The 20,180-nt window shown below is 34.8% G+C and overlaps 1 protein-coding gene and 2 long non-coding RNA genes across 8 annotated transcripts in view; 2 read left to right on the forward strand and 1 right to left on the reverse strand.

Moving 5' to 3' along the window:
- KANSL1L (KAT8 regulatory NSL complex subunit 1 like) overlaps positions 1 to 20,180 on the reverse strand; it is a 139,987-nt gene that overhangs the window by 5,954 nt on the left and 113,853 nt on the right. For all 6 annotated transcript variants that reach the window (XM_077957499.1, XM_015110878.3, XM_077957498.1 and 3 more), the window contains exons 7-11: positions 16,184 to 16,346; positions 12,669 to 12,776; positions 4,084 to 4,212; positions 2,051 to 2,169; positions 1,117 to 1,241 (exon numbers count right to left, since the gene is read on the reverse strand). In XM_077957499.1, the coding sequence (XP_077813625.1) occupies positions 1,117 to 1,241; positions 2,051 to 2,169; positions 4,084 to 4,212; positions 12,669 to 12,776; positions 16,184 to 16,346 (644 nt within the window). The remainder of the gene's footprint in view (positions 1 to 1,116; positions 1,242 to 2,050; positions 2,170 to 4,083; positions 4,213 to 12,668; positions 12,777 to 16,183; positions 16,347 to 20,180) is intronic.
- Positions 658 to 5,195, forward strand: LOC144333467 (uncharacterized). Its single transcript, XR_013402135.1, has 2 exons — positions 658 to 1,122; positions 4,841 to 5,195. It is a non-coding gene; the product is annotated as an uncharacterized LOC144333467 (long non-coding RNA).
- On the forward strand, positions 5,476 to 7,822 carry LOC144333468 (uncharacterized). The gene is made up of 3 exons (XR_013402136.1): positions 5,476 to 5,608; positions 7,516 to 7,602; positions 7,685 to 7,822. It is a non-coding gene; the product is annotated as an uncharacterized LOC144333468 (long non-coding RNA).

Raw genomic sequence — 20,180 nt, forward strand, 5'->3', positions numbered from 1 at the left:
ATAGCCCCTTTTGAGTCATCAGTAGTTTAATAACTGGCTCACAGAAGTCTTCTATATTTAACTATCTACTCAGCCAGCTAGCTCCAGCCTACCATTGCAAGTTGAAATATATTTTTGCTACAGAACATCATAGCCACAAATGTTACTCATTACTTATGCAACAAGTATCCACAGATTATAGGAGTTCTCATAGTAGAACTCTTATAGAATATTAGAGTTCTTCATACCTCAAGGTAATTATGAATAAAAGAAATTATGAAATTAGAATAGAGATGTATAGCAATTAACTGAAATTGTCACCCACCTGTCTCTGTTTGCAACCTTTTCTGTCTCTACTTCCTGGTGTCATATTTATATTCTTAAGAAACTGCACTCATCATTTCTAAAAAGTTGGGCTAACTTTACTGCCAGTAGGGAGCAGATCTGCGTATGGCATTCAGGGACCTCCACAATCTGGACCTAACTTTGTTTCTAGCCTCCCATTATCAACCTGCACAAAACAGTATCTGGCTAAACCTTACACGCTTGTCCTGTGCCTTTGTTGTGGTATCGCTATGTAAATACCGTCTCCACTTTCCCATTCCTTCATGGGTGACTTCCCAGACCTTCCCACTCATCTTTTGAATGTGTTTATTGCTGACTTGGCAATACATCACAATTTTTTTTTTTTTTTTTTTTTTTTGGTCACAGGTATTACTGTCTTACAGTGTGAATACCCCATGAAAAGGCAAAACTTTGCAACTTATGTCACACCTGTATCTTTAAGGGCAAGGATTATTTGTTGCTATAGTTTTTATGTCACTAAAGTGCCTTTTAGTGTCATATACACAGTAGATAACTAAATGACATTGAATAATAAAGACTAAGAATGCTAAAGTAGTCTAGGAATTCCCAAATCTTAATAAAAACTCAGAAATAAACTGCGATACTATATAACACTTTTTCTAAAGGCATGAGTAATTTTTTTTTTTTTTCACCGTTTCCCCTCCATGGCTATGAAAGAACTGGGAGAAGGATCCTCCTTTGATTAATTAAAATTCGAACTTCACTTTGAAAATTTAAGTTTATTAAGGAAGGAAGGAAGAAGGAAAAATATGAAGATGTGAGTATACGTACCTTGGAGTAAGTATTTCCTTATATTGGAGTTTCTCTAATTTAGCTGGGGCTACTAATGACATGGGAATCACAATGTTATCTATGTCATAAGAGCTCTCACTTCTCAATCTCCGTCGTGCAGTATTCTGCAAAGCAGGATTACAGTAGATTTACAGTACTGTCTAATTACTTCTAATGATACCCTCCTTTCATCAGTTACATAAATATGGCAGTACACATGTTACATAATTTTTGTAAATACATTGTTATAAAGTCTAAAATGTGTTCAGAAAACTAAGAAAATATTTCTGTATTTTGTAAATCAGAACAATCTCTTGGTAGATGTGTAATGTATTTATGTGTGCAAGCATACAAGCTTATTTTTAAGACCATAAAAAAAAGTCTTAAATGCAAAACTCTTTATCAGAAAAGACTAACATACATCACCCTAAATGTCAATGAAATGATCAGTAACCCACTTTTTATTAGGAAAGGCAGTGAAATATTTTTGGTCAGCCCTTCAGTATACTCTTCATTTGTGCGTTCCTGGTTCCTGAGCTTCAGACTGTTCATTTCTAAACACTGCCACCTTTTGACCTCTCTGTACCCTGGCCAGATAACCAAAAAAGCAGGATAAGAAAAAGACAAGTCCTGAATTCTCATTAGTAAGATTTTATTTAGCTTCATATGTTAAGGAATAGAGATGATCGTGATAATCTAAAATTTTAACACCTAAAAAGAAGCTATAACCAAATATTAATGAACTTTTAGCTTCATAGTTAAAAATAAGTTGTATAAATCAAATTTATTGTTTTCTAACAAGATAGTTATAAATGTCTATTAATATGTGCTAGTAAATAAGGCTGTTATAGATTAGCAAAATATAAATTATTTTCAAAATCAGGTGTTTTTATTTTTAAAGCCATTTTAGAGTTCAACATAGAGAAAAACCTACTCGTGATGATGAATTCTGGATTCTTGATAAAACGTTGACATTAGAAACAGCTGTAAAATTGCTATGGGATCCTGATTCTGTGTGTTGAAAATCAGATTCTTCAAGTTTAATTCTTTCTCCTGCCGTGGAAAGAGCCATTGAATATCACACATTAAACATGACTAATAGGTATCATTAGAATTACTTTCCTAATTAGATGACAGGTGATTGATTCCTTGTTTTTTGTTTTTTAATTCGTGTATTAGAAAACAAAAAAGGAAATGAAAAAAGAGGAGTCTTACAGTCATGCCATAAGTTATCTCCATTTTCTGGGGTTTTGGCAGTTTTTATCCAATATATTTCATATTGTTCCCTGAATAATCCTTCATCTCATTCCTTTATTCTTGTTTCCTGTGACTCCTATTTGTGGTTGAACCACCAGAACTATCTTAGTTTTCTTATCTAGTCTCATTTTTCATATTTGACTTTTTATTCTAATTTCTGTGAGGTGTCTGTCCTTGGTCTTCTGAACACTCTGAATGTTTTGAAAAAATGCTGCTATTAAAATACATATTTCCAAAAGTACTTGTTCTCTAGTACTCTTTTTTTTTAAATAGCATCCTGTTCTTGTTTCGTAGATGAAATTTCTCATTTCTCTCAGGATATTGATTAGAAGTTTACTTCTATTAGTATTTTCTGTATTTCTTCCAAGTTCCTTTTTTTCCCTGTTTTGGTTCCCTGTTGTGTGTGTGTATACAGTAAATATATATATGTATGCATTTACGTACTGCCCTTATTTTAGTACAGATCTTTTAAAATGAGAATATTTTCCTGTATAATATAAAATCTAATACCTAGTCCATATTTACATTTCTCCATTTGTTAAAAACGTCCTTTATAGCTAGTTTCTTCAGATAAGGATCTACATGTTAAAATTGGCCATTGTCTCCTAGGTTTCTTATAGTCTAGAATAAATCATTTTTCATTACATTGACTTGACAGGCTGGACCAGATGTCCTATCCTTTTGGAATTATCTAGTTATTTCTGTGTAGTATGACATTTCTTTGTTTTATTCCTGTATGTACATCAAACTTGAAGTTAGAGCTAAAGTATCAGTCAATTTAAGAGAAACATTTTATACCTTAGGTAATATATACTTCATGTTGCATCTTATTCGATTTTTTTTTTTAAAGCTTAGTTATGTTTTGGTATGCATATATGAAAGTTCCTCAAAAGCTAGGTGAATACTTGGTTGTTCTTAGAGTGAGACACTAAAGAGCTTAATGAAACCAGCTCTGAACATGTGTGGGAATTTGTTCACTTTTTGCTACAATGTAGCTGATCAGATAGTTATCAGGTAGTGACTAGGTAGGTCTTTTATCGTGGGATATCTGAAGACACCAGAGATAAACAGATTAAATCCATTCTGTATAATTAATACATCTTGGGTGTAGTTTCTAATTTATCTTGCCAGTTAATTTTTATTTTTTATCATTTGCAATAACTGTGGCAACTATCTTGTCCCAAATCTCCAAAATAAATCCCTTTGTATTACTAGAAGAGTTCTAGTTTCCAAAGCTTTCTCTTGATCATCTTGGAACTCTATAGGCTTGTAAGGAGAATTGAACAGGGTAGTTTAGCATTTCACTTGAAGCTTGTTCACTTTCTCAAAATCCTGAGGAATCTGCAGTGCATCAACATCTCCACAGTAGGTACCATAAATGGTTAACAGTTTCTATAAGGCAACTTTACACTAGCCTATTTTGAGCCTAAAACACAACTTTGAAGATTAAATCCCATCCAGGGAGTGATTGGTAGAAGACAACTAGTCAGGGAACATAGGAGGGAAATAATTGCCATAAAGTAGGTAGATACCAGTCCACAAATAATTCTAAATTAACTACGAATATGCTGTTTCATGTTTGTAGAGTCATAGATGTTTTGTGTAATTAGTGGCTGTTCTGGATTATAAACTCCCATGAGACAGGTTATTTTAAAATCAGAATTTTTTATTTTTAACATCACTACTGCTTATATCCTCACTTTAACCTACCTAATGCTGTTTCACTCAAATGTCTTTTCTTTCTTCCCTGTAACAGTTGTGCAGAAGATTCTGACCTTATTTCAGGCTTACGTATAGGTGAATATCCATTTCTCCATTGATTCAGAGAAGTACTATGTACTAAAACAAATGAAAAGGAAATTTTAAGTTTTAGTTCCTTAACACAGTGAACATGTTAATCTGTTTTTATTTGTAACTGCAGAATTTTAAGATACCATTTCAAAATTACAGATAAATATAACCTTAAATACCAAGACAGACAACTCCAACTAAAAACATCCCCAGGAATTTCCAGTTTCTTGTATTTTCTTCATTTTTTTTGAGGGGAATGAAAAGGGAAGATGATCTGTTCTCAAAGTCTTCCAAATTACAGAAACTTTATAGAGTGAGGATTGGCTCAGATACATAAATCCTGGCGATCATCAGAATCTTTAAGTTCTTGCTTACCCTAAATCTGGAAATCATTTGGGACCAAGTAAGATTCAACATGGTGAGACTAGAGCAAGAATCTGAATCATTTAACATCTCTGATGCCTTAGTTGCATCACCTGTAAAATAGGGATAATAAAATAGGGATAATAGCGACCTTGGGTTTATAATGATTACTTGAGTTTATTCCTGTAGCAGTAAGTAAAAGCATCTGACGTGATAAGTGTTCAGTAAATGTTAGCGTTACCATGATTGTATATCTGAACCCCCTTATTTCCAGTCTTGGTCTAATAACCAAATTGGCTTCCTTTTTTGAAAGGTTTGGAGATGTGGAAAGGAGTGGAAAAAGAAATATGTAAGCTGAAGTGCCAAACTCACACTATTGATATAAAGGGCATGGCCTACCAGCTGACAAGGAGCGTCTGGTTTCAAGATGGCAAATGACCCTAAATATGATAGACAAATACTTTTTACATAGGTACATGCACAGATATGCGCATATAAATCCATATTTGCAAGCAAAAAGTGGAACTTATAAGGCAGAATTTCTGAGGAATCTCTGAAAGACTAATACTATGTGGAATTTGAAGAGGAAACCCAGAGCAGAAGCACACAGTGAAGTACTGCCACAAAGAGGTGCGATGCCACCAAAGGTGGTCTAGACCCACAAGAAAGGAAAATTGGAAGCAGGACAACTATCTGGATATTGACTGCACATGTCAATATCTCAGTCAGACTAACAAAATCAGCTTTAGGCAGATAAATGAATGGTTGGAGAGAGAAGGAAATGCCAAAGTGCCCCGCTTTGAAATGTCCGGCCCATCCCCAAATTAGTTGAAAATTTCAAATGTAGTATAAATTCCCTTCCCATCAGAAGTGTCCCATAAACAGCAGTGGTAGAACAGTTAGTTTTAACTGAGTATCACAGCTTCAATGATGAGCATAGAAAACTCCAAAAATCTGAATACCAACACTAAAAAAAAACAGGTACAAACCACAAGTGGAGAACCATCTCAAGAAATAATGGAGCATTCATGGAATACATATTAGCAACTCTTTTAACAGTTAATATTGCCAAGAGAAACAGGTAAGAGGCCCTCTGGAGAAGTGTCAGAAATAGAAAATATAATTGTCCAAATGTTAAAATCATCACTAGGCTAAGTAACAATGGAAACAGCTGAAAATCAAAATCAAGGTCTGGAAGAGGAATTCCATATCTTGATGGAATAGAGTGATAGAAAATATGGAGGGAAAAAGACCAGAATGGGGTAACAGATGAGACTAGAGAGAATGAAAAGGAGGGAATAGTTGAAGATAGTTGAAGTGTTTTCCAGAATCAATATTAAACCCTAAGATTTCAACGATGCACCTGAATGTCAAACAGCAAATGAAAATTAAATCATAAGTGCATCACAGATGATGATACCCTGAAAGTTATTAATACAAGAAAACAGCATGGCAGGAGTAATCTAAACTTACTAAAATGGTAACTAGAATTGTGAGAGGTGGATTTTAAAATGTATATGTTAAAACGTATGTAGGTATTAAAAGTGTCCATTCTTTTAATAACATTTTGCTGTAGCATTTAAGCAAATTGTAGACAATTAACGTTTCTCTTATTTTCTACAAGCAATTTTCCACTCTTCTGAAAACATCAAACTTTGTGAAAGAATCTTAACTTTCACAGAAGTTGATTTTTAAATTAAATTTTATTCAAATGTTTTCTTCACATTTATCATTTTCCTTCTAATTCGTTATTGTCTTGTAAGGTTTTCATGGACCCTTGAAATAGTAGGAAATGTATGACAATTCTACACATCCTCTTCACCTGTTCTATTGATAAACCTCCCAGCCTTTCAGTTCTTGCTCTCCCAGTCCTCTCGTAGAGTTCATCCTAAGATCACACTTTGATAGCATTTCTCATATATCCTGTCTTTACTTCCTTCCCTTTTATTCATCCAACAACTTTACAGAGATCCAATTACATGGCAAGCACTATTCTAAACCCTAGGTAAGCAAAACTAGGATTTGTAGCAGCCCTTGTAGTTTACAGGTGTTATTTCAAGGAATGCAATCGTAACGTAATAGAAAAATACGCATTTCAGTTGTGAAACTACATGATGTTACTGAGAATGTATGAGAGTACTAGTAAGAGCTCTGGGAAAGGCTTCCCCAGATGAAGTCATAGATTCTAAATATGAACAGAAATAGCTGATAGCTAGGGGAAGGAGGAGAATAGCATGTACAATGGCCCAAGGGAACAGGACAAGTTTGGGAACTGAACAGCTATGTAGTGTAGAGTAAGGAAGCATGGTGAGAAAGAATCATGAGGGAGGGGCCAGCCTATGTAGATAGGGCTTTAAGGTGTTAAGAATATTCCTTCTCGAATGTTTTAACGGGATGGTGTGGGGAGCAGGTGTGACATTAGATTTGCATTTTGAAGAGATCACTGCCTACAGTGATTAAAGGGGAAACATGGATTAAAAGTCTATTTCAGAAGTATAGATAAGAGATCATGGTGGACTGTGAGAGTAGTCGAAGGCAAGAAAGGAAACACATAAGATCATATTGACAACTTGGCAATTGGTTTAGACAGGAGGAAGTGTAGGTGACAAAAACTGAGCTTTATGTTTCTGGCTTGCTTGTGTGGGTTATGGTGCTATTGTTCCTCCTCTTCCATCTATCTGAGATACAATTTCAGAATTACAGAAAACTTGAAATGGAACAAATTTCTGTAGACTCTTTTCTGAAATCCCCCAAATGTTAACATCGTATCACATTTGCTTTACCTCCTTCTTTCAGACCACAAATGAAATTTAGTTGCTGACATGATGCCCCTTTAGCCCTAAAAACATCAATGTATTTCTGAAAACAAAGGACATTCTCTTATGTAGCCATGCAGTTCAGTGCCATTAGCTAATCTATAGACTTTATTCAGATTTCACCAATATCTCTATAATGTTATTTACAGATAATTTCAACTATTCATTGCAGATGGCATTGCAGTTGTCAGATCTCATTAAGGTCATATCTGAAACAGTTCTGCTGTCTTCCATAACTTTCATAACTTTGAATATTTTGGTAAGTATAAACTCTTAAATTGGTTTTGTCTGGTATTCCTCATGATTAAACTAGTCATCATTCACTTTTCATCCCACTACAGTTTGGCTTTTCTCTGCTTGTTGCCTGAAATCAGCAATTCCATTGTAAACTGCAAAATCTAATGGACCATACAGGATAAATCCAAGCAAAGATCTGTCTACTGCCTTCACACAATTTGCCCTACCGGAATGCCAAGTTATTTATAGATATTTGTTGTTGTTTGTTTTGAGATGAAGTCTTGCTCTGTTGCCCAGGCCGGAGTGCAGTGGTGCCATCTCAGCTCACTGCACCTCCGCCTCCTGGGTTCAAGTGATTCTCATGCCTCAGCCTCCCAAGTAGCTGGGACCACAGGCGTGCACCACCACCCTTGGCCAGTCTTTGTATTTTAGTACAGATGGGGTTTCACCATGTTGCCCAGGCTGGTCTTAAACTCCTGATCTCAGGTGATCCACCCGCCTCAGCCTCCCAAAGTGGTAGGATTACAGGCGTGAGCCACTGCACCTGTCCTTATTTATAGATATTTGAATATATCATACTGTGTCATTTCTCCATGACAAGACATATGTTTGTTTTTGTTCTTTAAAGACTTGTTACTCAATATGGGCCAACAGCATCCGAATCACTTGGGACCTCGTTAGGAATGCAGAATTTCAGGTCCCATTCCAGATTTATTAAATCAGAATCTGCATTCTAACAATATCCCCAAAGTAACTTGTTTACATTTTAAAGTTTGAGAAGCACTAATCTGAAACACTTCATCCTTCTTTCTCTGTAAATTCCAATTCAGTAGTTGAAGCTGCACTTGGCATCACCATCTTTCTAGAGTTCCTCTCCTTGCCCATTTCTCATCTCCCTTAACCTCTCTTTTTCTGCCTTCTAAGCAGAGTTACATACTCCTTCTTATTTATATCTTATATAATTTCTTTTTAAGATAGAGTCTCACTCTGTCACCCAAGCTGGAGTGCAGTTGTGCGATCATTGCTCACTGCAGCCTCGAGCTCCTGGGCTCAAGCAATCCTGCCTCAGCCTCCTAAGTCACTGGTACTACAGGCATGCACCACCATGCCATGTTGCCCAGGCTGGTCTTGAACTCCTGGGCTCAAGCAGTCCCCCTACCTCAGCCTCCCAAAGTGCTGGGATTACAAGCGTGAGCCACCACACTCAGCCTTCAAATGTGTTTATCCCCATTATACTATATAACAGTTATTTGTGTCTTCCTCCATTACAATTTTGACTTCCTGTAATTCACCTTTGATTCTTCAGCACTTAATAGTGTGCCTGGCACTAAGTGCTTAATAAATTCTGAACTCTAATCACTAACAGCAAAAGAAAAATTAATGACCAGCTATTTAAGACAGATATATAGGATGAAATTTCTCATTACATTATTTATGCATTCCCCTTAATTGTGTGCCTAACACGTTTAACTGCCTTATTTTTTGTTTTTTTTTCTTTTTAGAAACAGGGTCTCACTTTGTCACCCATCCTGGGGTGCAGTGGTATAATTATGGCTCAGTGGGAGCCTCAACCTCCCAGGCTTGAGTCATCCTCCTGCCTCAGCCTCCCAAGTAGCTAGGACCACAGGTGTACACCACCATGCCCAGCTAATTTTTGTATTTTTTGTGGAGATAGGGTTTCACTATATTTCCCAGGCTGGTCTTGAACTCTGGGCCCAAGTGATCCTCCTGCCTCAGCCTCCCTAAGTGCTGGGATTACAGGTATAGGCCACCACGCCCGACCTGCCTTATTTTTTTAAATCAAATAGAACAACATTAAAAGAAACATAATTAATCTCTAATAGCATATATTTTCATATTTGCCTACTCTTTCAGTCAAAACGTTTTATATTTCATATATCAAATATGAAATAATTTTAATTAAATGTATACTTATATTTTTATCACAACTCTTATTTTTTCAGATGGCTGTATAACATTCCTCTGATTAGAAACAATGTTCTTTAGCTATTTCCTAGCTGTTGACCATGATACTTATCATCATAATGATAATGCTATTAAAGACATTCTTAAAATAATCATCTTCATGGATACATTTTTTTCCCTTTTGAAAAAAATCTAGTCTTAGGACAGATTCCAACAAGTGAACTCGCATCATTAAAAGGTAACTGCACATATTACTTATATTTTTCTGTATTTTAGGCTTTTTCCCCTTAGCATAGATAATTGTTTTTCATCCTTGGTGCCTTCATCTTTTTTCTCTTTAATTTTTGCTGTGGAAAAATTTCAGATAAACACAAAAGGAGACTAGAATAATGAACTCCCATATACCTATCCTTCAGTCTCAGCAGTGAACAACTTACAACGAATCTTATTTCATCTCTCCCACCAACATTTTTGCTAGAATATTCAAAAGCAAATCCCAGACATATCTTTTCATCTGCATATATGTTAGTGTGAATCTCTAACAAACTGAAAAAGTGCATCTGGGTTTATGTAACCACAATGCATTATTACAAGTAGCAAAATTAACAATAATTCATTAATATCTAACAGCTAGTCCATGTTCAGATTTCTCGTTTCAAAAATTATGTGTGTGTATATAAACAGCAGGTTTATTCAAATCAGTCTCAATAAGGTCCACACATTGCATTTGGTTGATATAAGAATAAATATTTCTACATGGCTATAATTGTACCAGACACACAAGTAAAATATTTTCATCCTTTTATATCACAACATTCTTTGATGAGTATGTTTCCATCTTTATATGAACTTTTAAGATATTTTTTAAGGCTGTATATTCCACTGTAGTATATTTAACCATATCCCTATTGTGCTCTTCAAGTTGTCGCTAATTTTTCATTATCACAAAAACATGATAAGATGAATATAGTTGTGAATAAAGGTTTCATATTTAGGATTAGACTAGATTCTTGGAATAATTGGGTCAGAACATAGGGTTATCAGTCAGTAAACATTTATGGGGAATAGGTACAAAAGTAAACAAGGGAGTTTTTAAGCCACACTGAACTTATAAAAAAATACATAGTTTAAAGGCCTTGTAATGCATTTCGCAGAGTTCCCCAAAAGGCTTGTATCAATTCTTAATATCCAAGATATTTGAGGGCACTATTTTTACTATAGTTGTGCAAACTTGATGATTATGTTTAAAATCATAAATGTTACAGGCAAAAGTAGTAAACTTTCGCATAGTGTCTGACTATAAGCTCAGTTAATATTATTATTTTCATTATCATCAAGTACACTTTTTCTTGTTATTCTTTTAAGACATTCATTTTTAACATTGAACATTTTAATCCATCTGAAATGTATTTTAATGTTCATCCAACTTAAATTTGTTTTAAAGCACTTTGTGAGTTAATGATCTCACTTTTTAATTCTTCCAAAGAGTCGTTATTTAATACCTTTGATTACAAAGGAAACTTGGTTATATAGAGCATAGCTCCAAGCCAGACTGCTTGGGTTTGAATTCTGGCTCTTCTATTACTCAACTGTAATTTGGGGAAGATTAGTCAAGGAGAATAGTAATACCTACCTCACAGAGTTATACAGACTTAAATAAGTAATATAAAGCCCTTCAACCAGTGCTGACATATAAATGATGCTTTATAAGAATTTGTTGTTGTCATTATTCTTTATTGACTAAGTCATTTTTTCAACATAGTAGGAAATACCAACTTCTGTCTCTAGAATTTTTTTAAGCTCCCTTGATCTGCCTTCTATCAGAACCATGTTTTCATGATTATAACTTCATAGTCCTGCTATTAATCTTCTAAAAATTTAATTCAACATTTTCTGTCTGAGATAAACTTCAGAATAAATTTGTTCCAATAATACCTCTGATTCTGATTAGGATTATGTTCTACTTGTAGATTAATTTAGGGAAAATTGACAACTTCAGTTATGATACTGTCTTCTGACAGGAAGAGGATATTTCTCTCCATCTAGGAATGTCCTCATGTTTCTCACTAAACTTTTGAAGTAGTCCTCATGTAGGTACTTGTTAAGTTTGATGAAAAATACTTTATATTTTCATTGTCAATGTGTCTAACATATTTTATTCCTTTACATAGGCTATCTAGTTACTATTGGTACTTATAAAAGCTGTTATTTTTATAAATTTATTTTATAATACCCCAGTTCTAACAGGTATTCATTTCACTTGAGTTTTTGAGGTAGATTATTTCATATAGAAATAATTTATATTAAATTTATAAGACTTTTCTGATGTTTAGATTTTAACTTTGTGGTTAATCAAAATATGTTGTTTTCTTTCTTCTAATTGCTTCCAAGCATAGAATTCACCCACATTCATAGAACTCATAAACATTTCGTTATAATTTCCTCAAGTTTTATTTTGTAGTTTTAACGTTTTATGTACAATTCTTGGAATTAACTAGAAGTTATTCTGATTAATAGCATTAAATGAGTATGTAAAAGAATTCTACTGGGAAAGACTAACAGTAATATTTTCTCCATGAGAAATGTTCCACTTTCCCACTGATATACAATTCTTCCCTCATATATAATCAACTATAGAGTTTATTTCATTGATCTATTTTCTTGAATAGGAGCAAAATAGAATCTACATTATTATAGATTTTTGTCATGTTTCCATATGTGGGTTGGCTAGATTTTCTCTAAACTTTTATAGTAATTCTTTTTATATTTTCCCCTGTTTAGTCTTCCCATTGTGCTTTAGAATTATTTTAAGTTAAACAAATTCTATGAGAACTTCAAGTTACATTACATTAATCATATGAACTATTAGGAAGAATTTATATCTTTATTGATCTTACCATACAGAAATACTGTTTTTCCATATTTATTTAAATTTTTATTATATTTATCAGTAATAGTTCATAATTATTCAATAGGTATTGCACATTTCATGTTAAGATTGTTCTTGTATTTTATGTGTACATGGTTTGTAAAAAGTGAGTATTAAAAATTAAGGATTTTCATTTATTCTTTTGTTAAATTTTATTTCCTTAGAATGCAAAAACAGTAAGTATAAAGACATAAAAAGGCATATAAAGTACAAGAACTGTAAATGTGACATACCAGGTGATGGAGATATGATATATTCATCTACAAATTTATTTTCAGCAAGATTGCCTTTTATTTCAGTCCTTTTTAACAGTGTTTCAAAGTGAAAATGAAGAGGCACATCTGGAAAAATAAAGTAAAAAAGGTATTTTCAAATACCACTCTTTGTAATACCAGGATTACAGATTGTAACATTAAAATTGCTTTCTTTCTGTAAATAGCACATAAGCTTAAGAAAATAAGCAAAAGTTTGAAATGTAACAACTATCAGAATTGACAAAATACTCTTTCCAAGCATGTTGGTAGCAGTATTTTAGAAATTACTGGTTAGGTGCACCTAATCAACAAATTAAAAAGCTAACAGAGAAACAACTTCATGAACTTCCTGAAATAGTACATAAGATGAACAGTACTTCTAAATATTAATAAATACTATTCACAGATGAATGGAAACAAATATACCCAAGAAGTCTTTAAGAAAACCTACACCTGCTAAATCCATTCCCATCCCATCCCGACAAACTTTGCATTTGAAATAATGAAATTTCCAAAAAATTACATACTTTTAACTTCTTGGGAGAAAACCACTATAAGTCAGATGCAACCTTTTATGAAAACATCAAAGTTCATATTCCCTTATTTTACTATATTATATATCACAATGAATCTACTTTTATAAAGATTAAAACCTGTTGACAACCTAGTTTTGTTTCTAAATAGAGGCTTGGAGACTTTCAATTCACTATGTTTGTATTCTGTACTCTCACAACCAAAGAGGAGTTAAGCAATGTAGTAGTTATGCTTCACATTTACTAAAGGTTTTTTCTTTCAACCAAGAATGAAAAAACAAAATCATCTGAAAAAGTATTTATTAAGAGACACAACTTTTCCTTGAGAACATATTTTATAACTCAGTTAATAATGAAAATTTGGCTATTGAAAGAAGGTACTGTAAGGAAACTTAATTTGAATACATAAATGAAGATAGACCCAGGAAGGGCCTGGATTTTATTATTTGTTTGTTTTATTCTTGAGACAGGGGCTGGCTCTGTTGCCCAGGCTGGAGTGCAGTAGCATGATTCTGGCCCACTACATTCTCAACCTCCTGGGCTCAAGCAGTCCTCCCACCTCAGCCTCTCAAGTAGCTGAGACTATGGGTGCACACCTCCATGCCTGGCTAATTTAAAATTTTTTTTTTCTTTAGAGACAAAGTCTTACTGTGTTCCCAGTCTGATCTTGAATTCTTGAGCTCAAGCAATCCTCCCACCTCAGCCTCCCAAAGGGTTGGGATTACAGGCATGAACCACTGTGCCCACCTGGCTGGGTCTGGATTTTAAACAGAAAAAAATTCTCTCTTCTTCAAAGGATGTATCTTAGTGGCAGATCCATACTCAAGTGTGGGAAAATATGCAAAACAAAAATTAGTTCATGAGTATCATCATGGAATTTGTTCCAAGGGACAGATGTAAGATGAGTTTGAATCTTGGTATTATGATCATATGAAAATTAGGTGACAAAATGAAAATGGGAATAAAAATTAAATATTCTTCTTTAAAATGCTCCTTAAACATTTCAGGATTCTGATATTTTCCAATTACCTAAACATAAGTTTGTTGCATTTGTTTCTCCAAAGCAATATTATAAGGAGAGTATTACCAGTTCTACCACTGTTCTTTGTGATTTGTGCGAAAACATGATTTAACAAGAAAAGGTCGTTGTTCCGTCTATATTCCTTTCTTAATATCCACACATGACCTGTCAGCTTTTGTAAAACTATTTCATTGCCTTTTATTGTACTTATTAGTTTACCTTTCAGTTGTTTTAAACTAGAATGCAAGTACCTTGAGGGATTTATTTGTATTTATACTCCTAGCATTTATTTAGTACTTACATATAGTAGGTATTGAAATTTTTATTGAATGTAAGAAGGAATGGATATAACGAAATAGTAGATAAACAATCTAATCTTATTTATTAGAGGGGGCATAAGAGTCTTAGGATAAGGAGTATTTATACCAGCTCTCAGGGTTATGTCATCAGAGAAATATATTTGCTAATAAGAAAACAGGCAGTAAAGTAATGGTGAGGAGTTTGGTTCTGGAGAATGACTACCTCAAATCCTGGCTCATCATTTATTAGCCAAGTAATCTTGGATGAGTAATATCATGAAGCTTAGTTTTCTCATATGTCAGATGAGCAGAACAAAGATATCTATTCTCATGGAGTTGTGAGAATTAAACAAGAAAATGTAATGTGCTTAATATATACATGGCTCAATATGTGCTAATACTAAATATTAGCTACATTATTATTGTTATATGGATTATTTCATCATATTATTAAGGTTTCCTTAAATATAGAATAAAATAGTTCTTGTTAGAAACTTAAATCAAGGTAATGGTGTAGCTAAGAAGCCACTCTACTACTGATAAAAAACTAAATTGAGATTCAGGGCAGGGGGACAGGTTCAAAACACAGAGCTTTACAAATAGGATCAGTCCCTTGATTTTGAGAATTTAAAAGACCATTAGAACTATAAGCGGAAAATGGAACAAAAGCCAAGCTGAGATATCCCCTAATAAAGAGAAGAACCTGAGATAACCAATGTGAGGGATATTTTCTTTCTCCCCTAAATATTTACTTTAGTTCCAATATAGACAAGAGTGTAAAAGGTTCCACAAAAATCAAGAACTGAAAATTGAAAACCACCTAGAGTAATCCTAGCATTTTTGGGAGGTTGAGATGGGAGGATCACTTGAGGCTAGAAGTTCAAGACCAGCCTGGGCAATATAGTGAGATCCCATCTCTACAAAAAAATTTAAAAATTAGTTGGGTGTGGTGTCATGCACCCAAGTAGTTCCAGCTACTTGGGAGGCTGAGGTGGGAGGATTGCTTGAGCCCAGGAGGACAAGGCTGCAGTGAGCTATGATCATGCCACTGTACTCCAGCCTGGGCAACAGTAGCAAGACCCTGTCTCAAAATAAATAAATAAATAAATAAAATAAAAAACACTTTAGAGATGTAAGGATGTATAAGCCTCATTTACTCAGTTATAGAATACTGATACTCGAGGTTGACTATACTTATAGGTACACAGTTTTCCCTCTGCATTGAGAAATTCAATGCAGATTATAAATGGAGAAATATTTTATGGCAGGGAAACCTCCATGTATAACAGTACATTAGAAAAAGAACACTGAATTACGGTTACTCAGAAACATTTCAACAGCACAGCTGTGTTACCAATAAAATGCTCAAAATTTAACAAGATAAAAACCTATTAATTTCCTAAAGTAAATCAAGTTCGTTTAGAAGGAATTAAAGAATCAACTTACACAGATAGAACATTAACAGTGCATGTGACTAGATTAATTCCTCTATAACAAATTTAGTTCTCAAGGCATTGCTTAGTTCTAGTATCTACTGAAAAAAATTGGTAAAATCAGATTATATTAGATTCTCTGTATCTAGAGGATTAGATTTCAGTATAGAAAATATCGTTACTTAGAAATTGTTACAAGGAGGCTTACCTGATGGCAATGATAGAACAGAATGGAAAGAGGAATCTAACTCTGATACATGGTCTCTTAATAGGTAAGACTCTGAATTGCGTTCATAGCTACTCCAAGTTGAAGCTGATTGCAGGCAAGGCATTTGGGTAGTGTTTAAAAATGTTTCTTTTGAAGGCAAAGTCTGCAAGGAAAAACCATATTAGAATATCACAGCAAAAGCATCCATAAATAATAGCATATCTCTACATTTATTTAGGTTATCTTTAAAATTTTCCAATTCTACAAAGTTTTACAAATATTTTGCTAGATATATTCCTAATTAACTTTAATATTTATTCAATCATAAAAGGGATTTAAAAATACAATTAACTTTTATATATTGAAGTATTCTACAACTTTGCTATAAACTTTCTTTTTCTAATAATATACAGCTTCTTCTAATCTTTGATTATCTAAACATACTAGCTGGAAATAATAACAGTGTAATTTTTTTTCTTTCGATCCTACTAGTTTTATTTTTAGGGAGTTCCAACCATGCTGGTTGGGTTCACCAATTTAATAATGAATAAAAATGATCAAGGGAGACATTTGTGTTTTGTTCCTGATGGTAATGGGAATGCCTTTAATTTATCAGAATAAGAATGCTATGAATTGCAGGTTTTTTTGTTTGTTTTTTTTTTTTTTTTTTGGTATGGTTCTTTATCAGAATATATTCCTAGCTTGCCAAAAGAACTTGAAAAGAATATGTTAATATTGAATTTAATCATATGCTTTTTCTGAACCTAATAAAATGATAACACGACTTTACTCTATTAAAGTGACAAATTGCATTAACAGATTGTATTTTTTATTTTATTTTCTTTTTGAGACAGAGTCTCTCTCTGTTGCTCAGACTAGAGTGCAGTGGCAGGATTTTGGCTCACTGCAACCTCTGCCTCCTGGATTCAAGTGATTCTCCTGCCTCAGCCTCCTGAGTAGCTGGGATTACAGGCACACACCACCGTGCCCAGCTACTTTTTGTATTTTTAGTGGAGACAGGGCTTCACCAGTTGGCCAGGCTCGTCTCGAACTCCTGACCTCAAGTGATCCAGCCTGCCTCAGTCTCACAAAGTACTGGGATTACAGGTGTGAGTCACCCCACCCGGCCACATTAACCGAGTTTTAAAATGTCAAACCAAAGTAAGATTATTCTTGAAGAATCCTGCTAGGAGTTTATCAAGTTTGTTAACCTCTTCAAGGAGCCAGTAACTGGACTTGTTCACTTTCTATATTGTATGCATGTTTTATATTTCATTGATTCCTACTTTGCTTTAAGATTAATCAAATATTTTCTTAAATGTTTCCCATCTCTTACTTTTTATTCATTCTTTTACTTTATTTTAGTGGTTTCCATTGAGATTACAATGTGCATCCTTAGCCAGTTGGCTTTACAGTATAATACAAATTATTCCTTTTACCATTTCCCTGAAAATACTAGGACATTAGAACTCCATTTACTCTCATGTTTTTGCATTATCATTGTTAGGCATTTGAATTCTACATATATTTATGACCCCACAATATACTGCTATTATTGTTTGTATCATCAACATTCATGCATACCACTCATATATTTATGTGGTCTCATTGCTTGTAGCGCCTTCGTACAATTCCCTACTTCCAATGTGGGATCATATTCTCCCTTTGCTATTATCATAGTGTAGGTTTGCTTTCTCCGAATTCTCTCAGTTTTTACTTGTCTGAAACATTTGCATCTTACCATTTTTAATATTTTTGTGGATACAGAATTCTGGGTTGGCTTTTTTTTTTTTCCCAGTACTTTAAGGATACTTTCATTCTTCTGGTTCTCATTATTTCTGGTGATTAGTTAGCTATAGGTTTTATTATTGCCCCCATTTGAAAGTAATGTGCCTTTTTTGCTCTGGCTGCTTTTAATATTTTCTCTGTGTCTCTACTTTTTTAGCAGGCCTTACCATAAGATTTCTGTCTTGGTCCATTCAGACTGCTATAACAAAATACCATAGACTAAGTAAATAATAGAAATTGACTTCTCACAGTTCTGGGGACTAAAAAGTACTAGATCAAAGTGCTGGCAGATTTAGTGTCTGACAAGGGTCTACTTTCTCACTGATAGATGGCTGTAACCTCACATGATGGAAGGAAGAGCTTTCTGGGGTTTCTTTTATAAGGGCACTAATTCCATTAATGACTTCATGACCTAATAACTTCCCAAAGGCCCTATCCAAATAACATCACATTGGAAATAAGGTTTCTACATATGAGTTTTGGGGGAGACACATTCAGTCTATAGCATTGCACCCAAGCCCCCCAAAATACACGTCCTTCTCACATGCTGAATATTTCATTCCATCCCAGCAGCCCAAAAATCTTAACTCATTCCAGCCTCAACTGAAAAATCCAAAGTCCAGAATCTCATCTAAATATCATCTAAATCAGATATGGGTGAGACTCAAGGTATACAATTCATCCTAAGGCAGATTGCTTTCCAACCGTGAACCTCTAAAACCAACATGTTATGTGCTTCCAAAATACTATGGTGGGAAAGGCATAGGATAGATATTCCTATTCCAAAATAAAGGAATAGGAAAGAAGAAAGAAATGACAGGTTCTGAGCAAACCAACCCAACAGGGAAAATTCCATTAAACCTTAAGGTTCCAGAATAACCTTCTGCTTGATGCTCTGCCTTCCAGACTCAGTAGGCTATGGTCCCATCCCCACAGCTATTGGCTGGAGTCCCAAGTCTGTGGCTCTTCCAGGTGGTTATTCTGCCTCTGTCATTCAAGCTAACTTGGGGTCAGGGGCCTGTGGCTCTCCTAGGCTAGAATCATGCACCAGTGGCTTTGCCACGCATAGCCTAAGCCATGGCTCCCTAAGTGTTGGCAGAGACTGTAGACACCACCAAAATCTACCACCTGTGCTGCCTACAGGGTTGGCCATCACAGCCTACACTATACCAGGCCCACCAGAGCCACACTTTAGAGAAGCCAGTGGTGGGGAGCAGAACCTATAATGTAAGGTTCTATTGGGCAGTGCATGCTGAGGTCTCACAGGCTCAAGTGGCTCCATATTTGAAACTTCTTTGCCCCAAGGGACTTTGCACTCTGGTCCTATGCTGGGAGGGGCAGCCTCCATTATCTCTATACTGCCTTCAGGGTCATTCTTCTATTGTCTTCTGTTGTCTTGGAGAATATCTCCTGGCTTCTGCAGAGAGGGCTGATCCATACTAATCTCTTTATCAAAAGGCCCCTTGGCCACACCCTTAGTGTTTTCTCCAAAGCTGGCTTTTTCTTTCTTTACAATATGAGTAGGCTAAGACTTTTCCAAATCTTTAAGTTCTGCTTCCTTTTTGATTAACAATTCCTCTTGTAGTCATTCTTCTGGCTTCTATCATAAGCGGTCAGAAGGAGGAACCAGGTCAGTCCTTCAGCAATTTTCTAAGAGATTTTTTCAGCCAAATAACCAATTTCATGGCTTGCGATTTCTACCTTCCACAAAACACTAGAACATGGATACAGTTTCACCAAGCTCTTTGCCACTTTATAACAAGGATTGCTTTTCCTGGAGTTTCCAGTAACATGTTCCTCATTTCTATCTGAGGTTTTATCTGAATGGCCTTAACATCCATATGTCTACCAACATTCTGTTCAGGATTATTTAGGCATTCTCTAAGAAGATGGAGGCTTTCTCCAAAGTGCTCCTCTTTTCTTTCTGAGCCCTCATTAGAATCACTTTTAAAGATCTGGTCACAACAATATAGGTGTTTTCTAGCATGCACCTCAAAACTCTTCCAGCCTCTATCCATTACCCAGTTCCAGAGCTACTTCTACATTTTCAGGCATTCATTACAGCAGCACTCCCACTTCTCAGTACCAAAATCTGTGTTAGTCATGACTTTCCAGAAAAACAGAACTGAGAGAAAAAAAAAAATTTATGATAGGAATTGGCTCATGCAATTATGTAGGTCAAGAAGTCCCATCATCTGCCATCTGCAGG

The sequence above is a fragment of the Macaca mulatta genome, chromosome 12 (genome assembly GCF_049350105.2).
Source record: "Macaca mulatta isolate MMU2019108-1 chromosome 12, T2T-MMU8v2.0, whole genome shotgun sequence".
Taxonomy (NCBI): Eukaryota; Metazoa; Chordata; class Mammalia; order Primates; family Cercopithecidae; genus Macaca; species Macaca mulatta.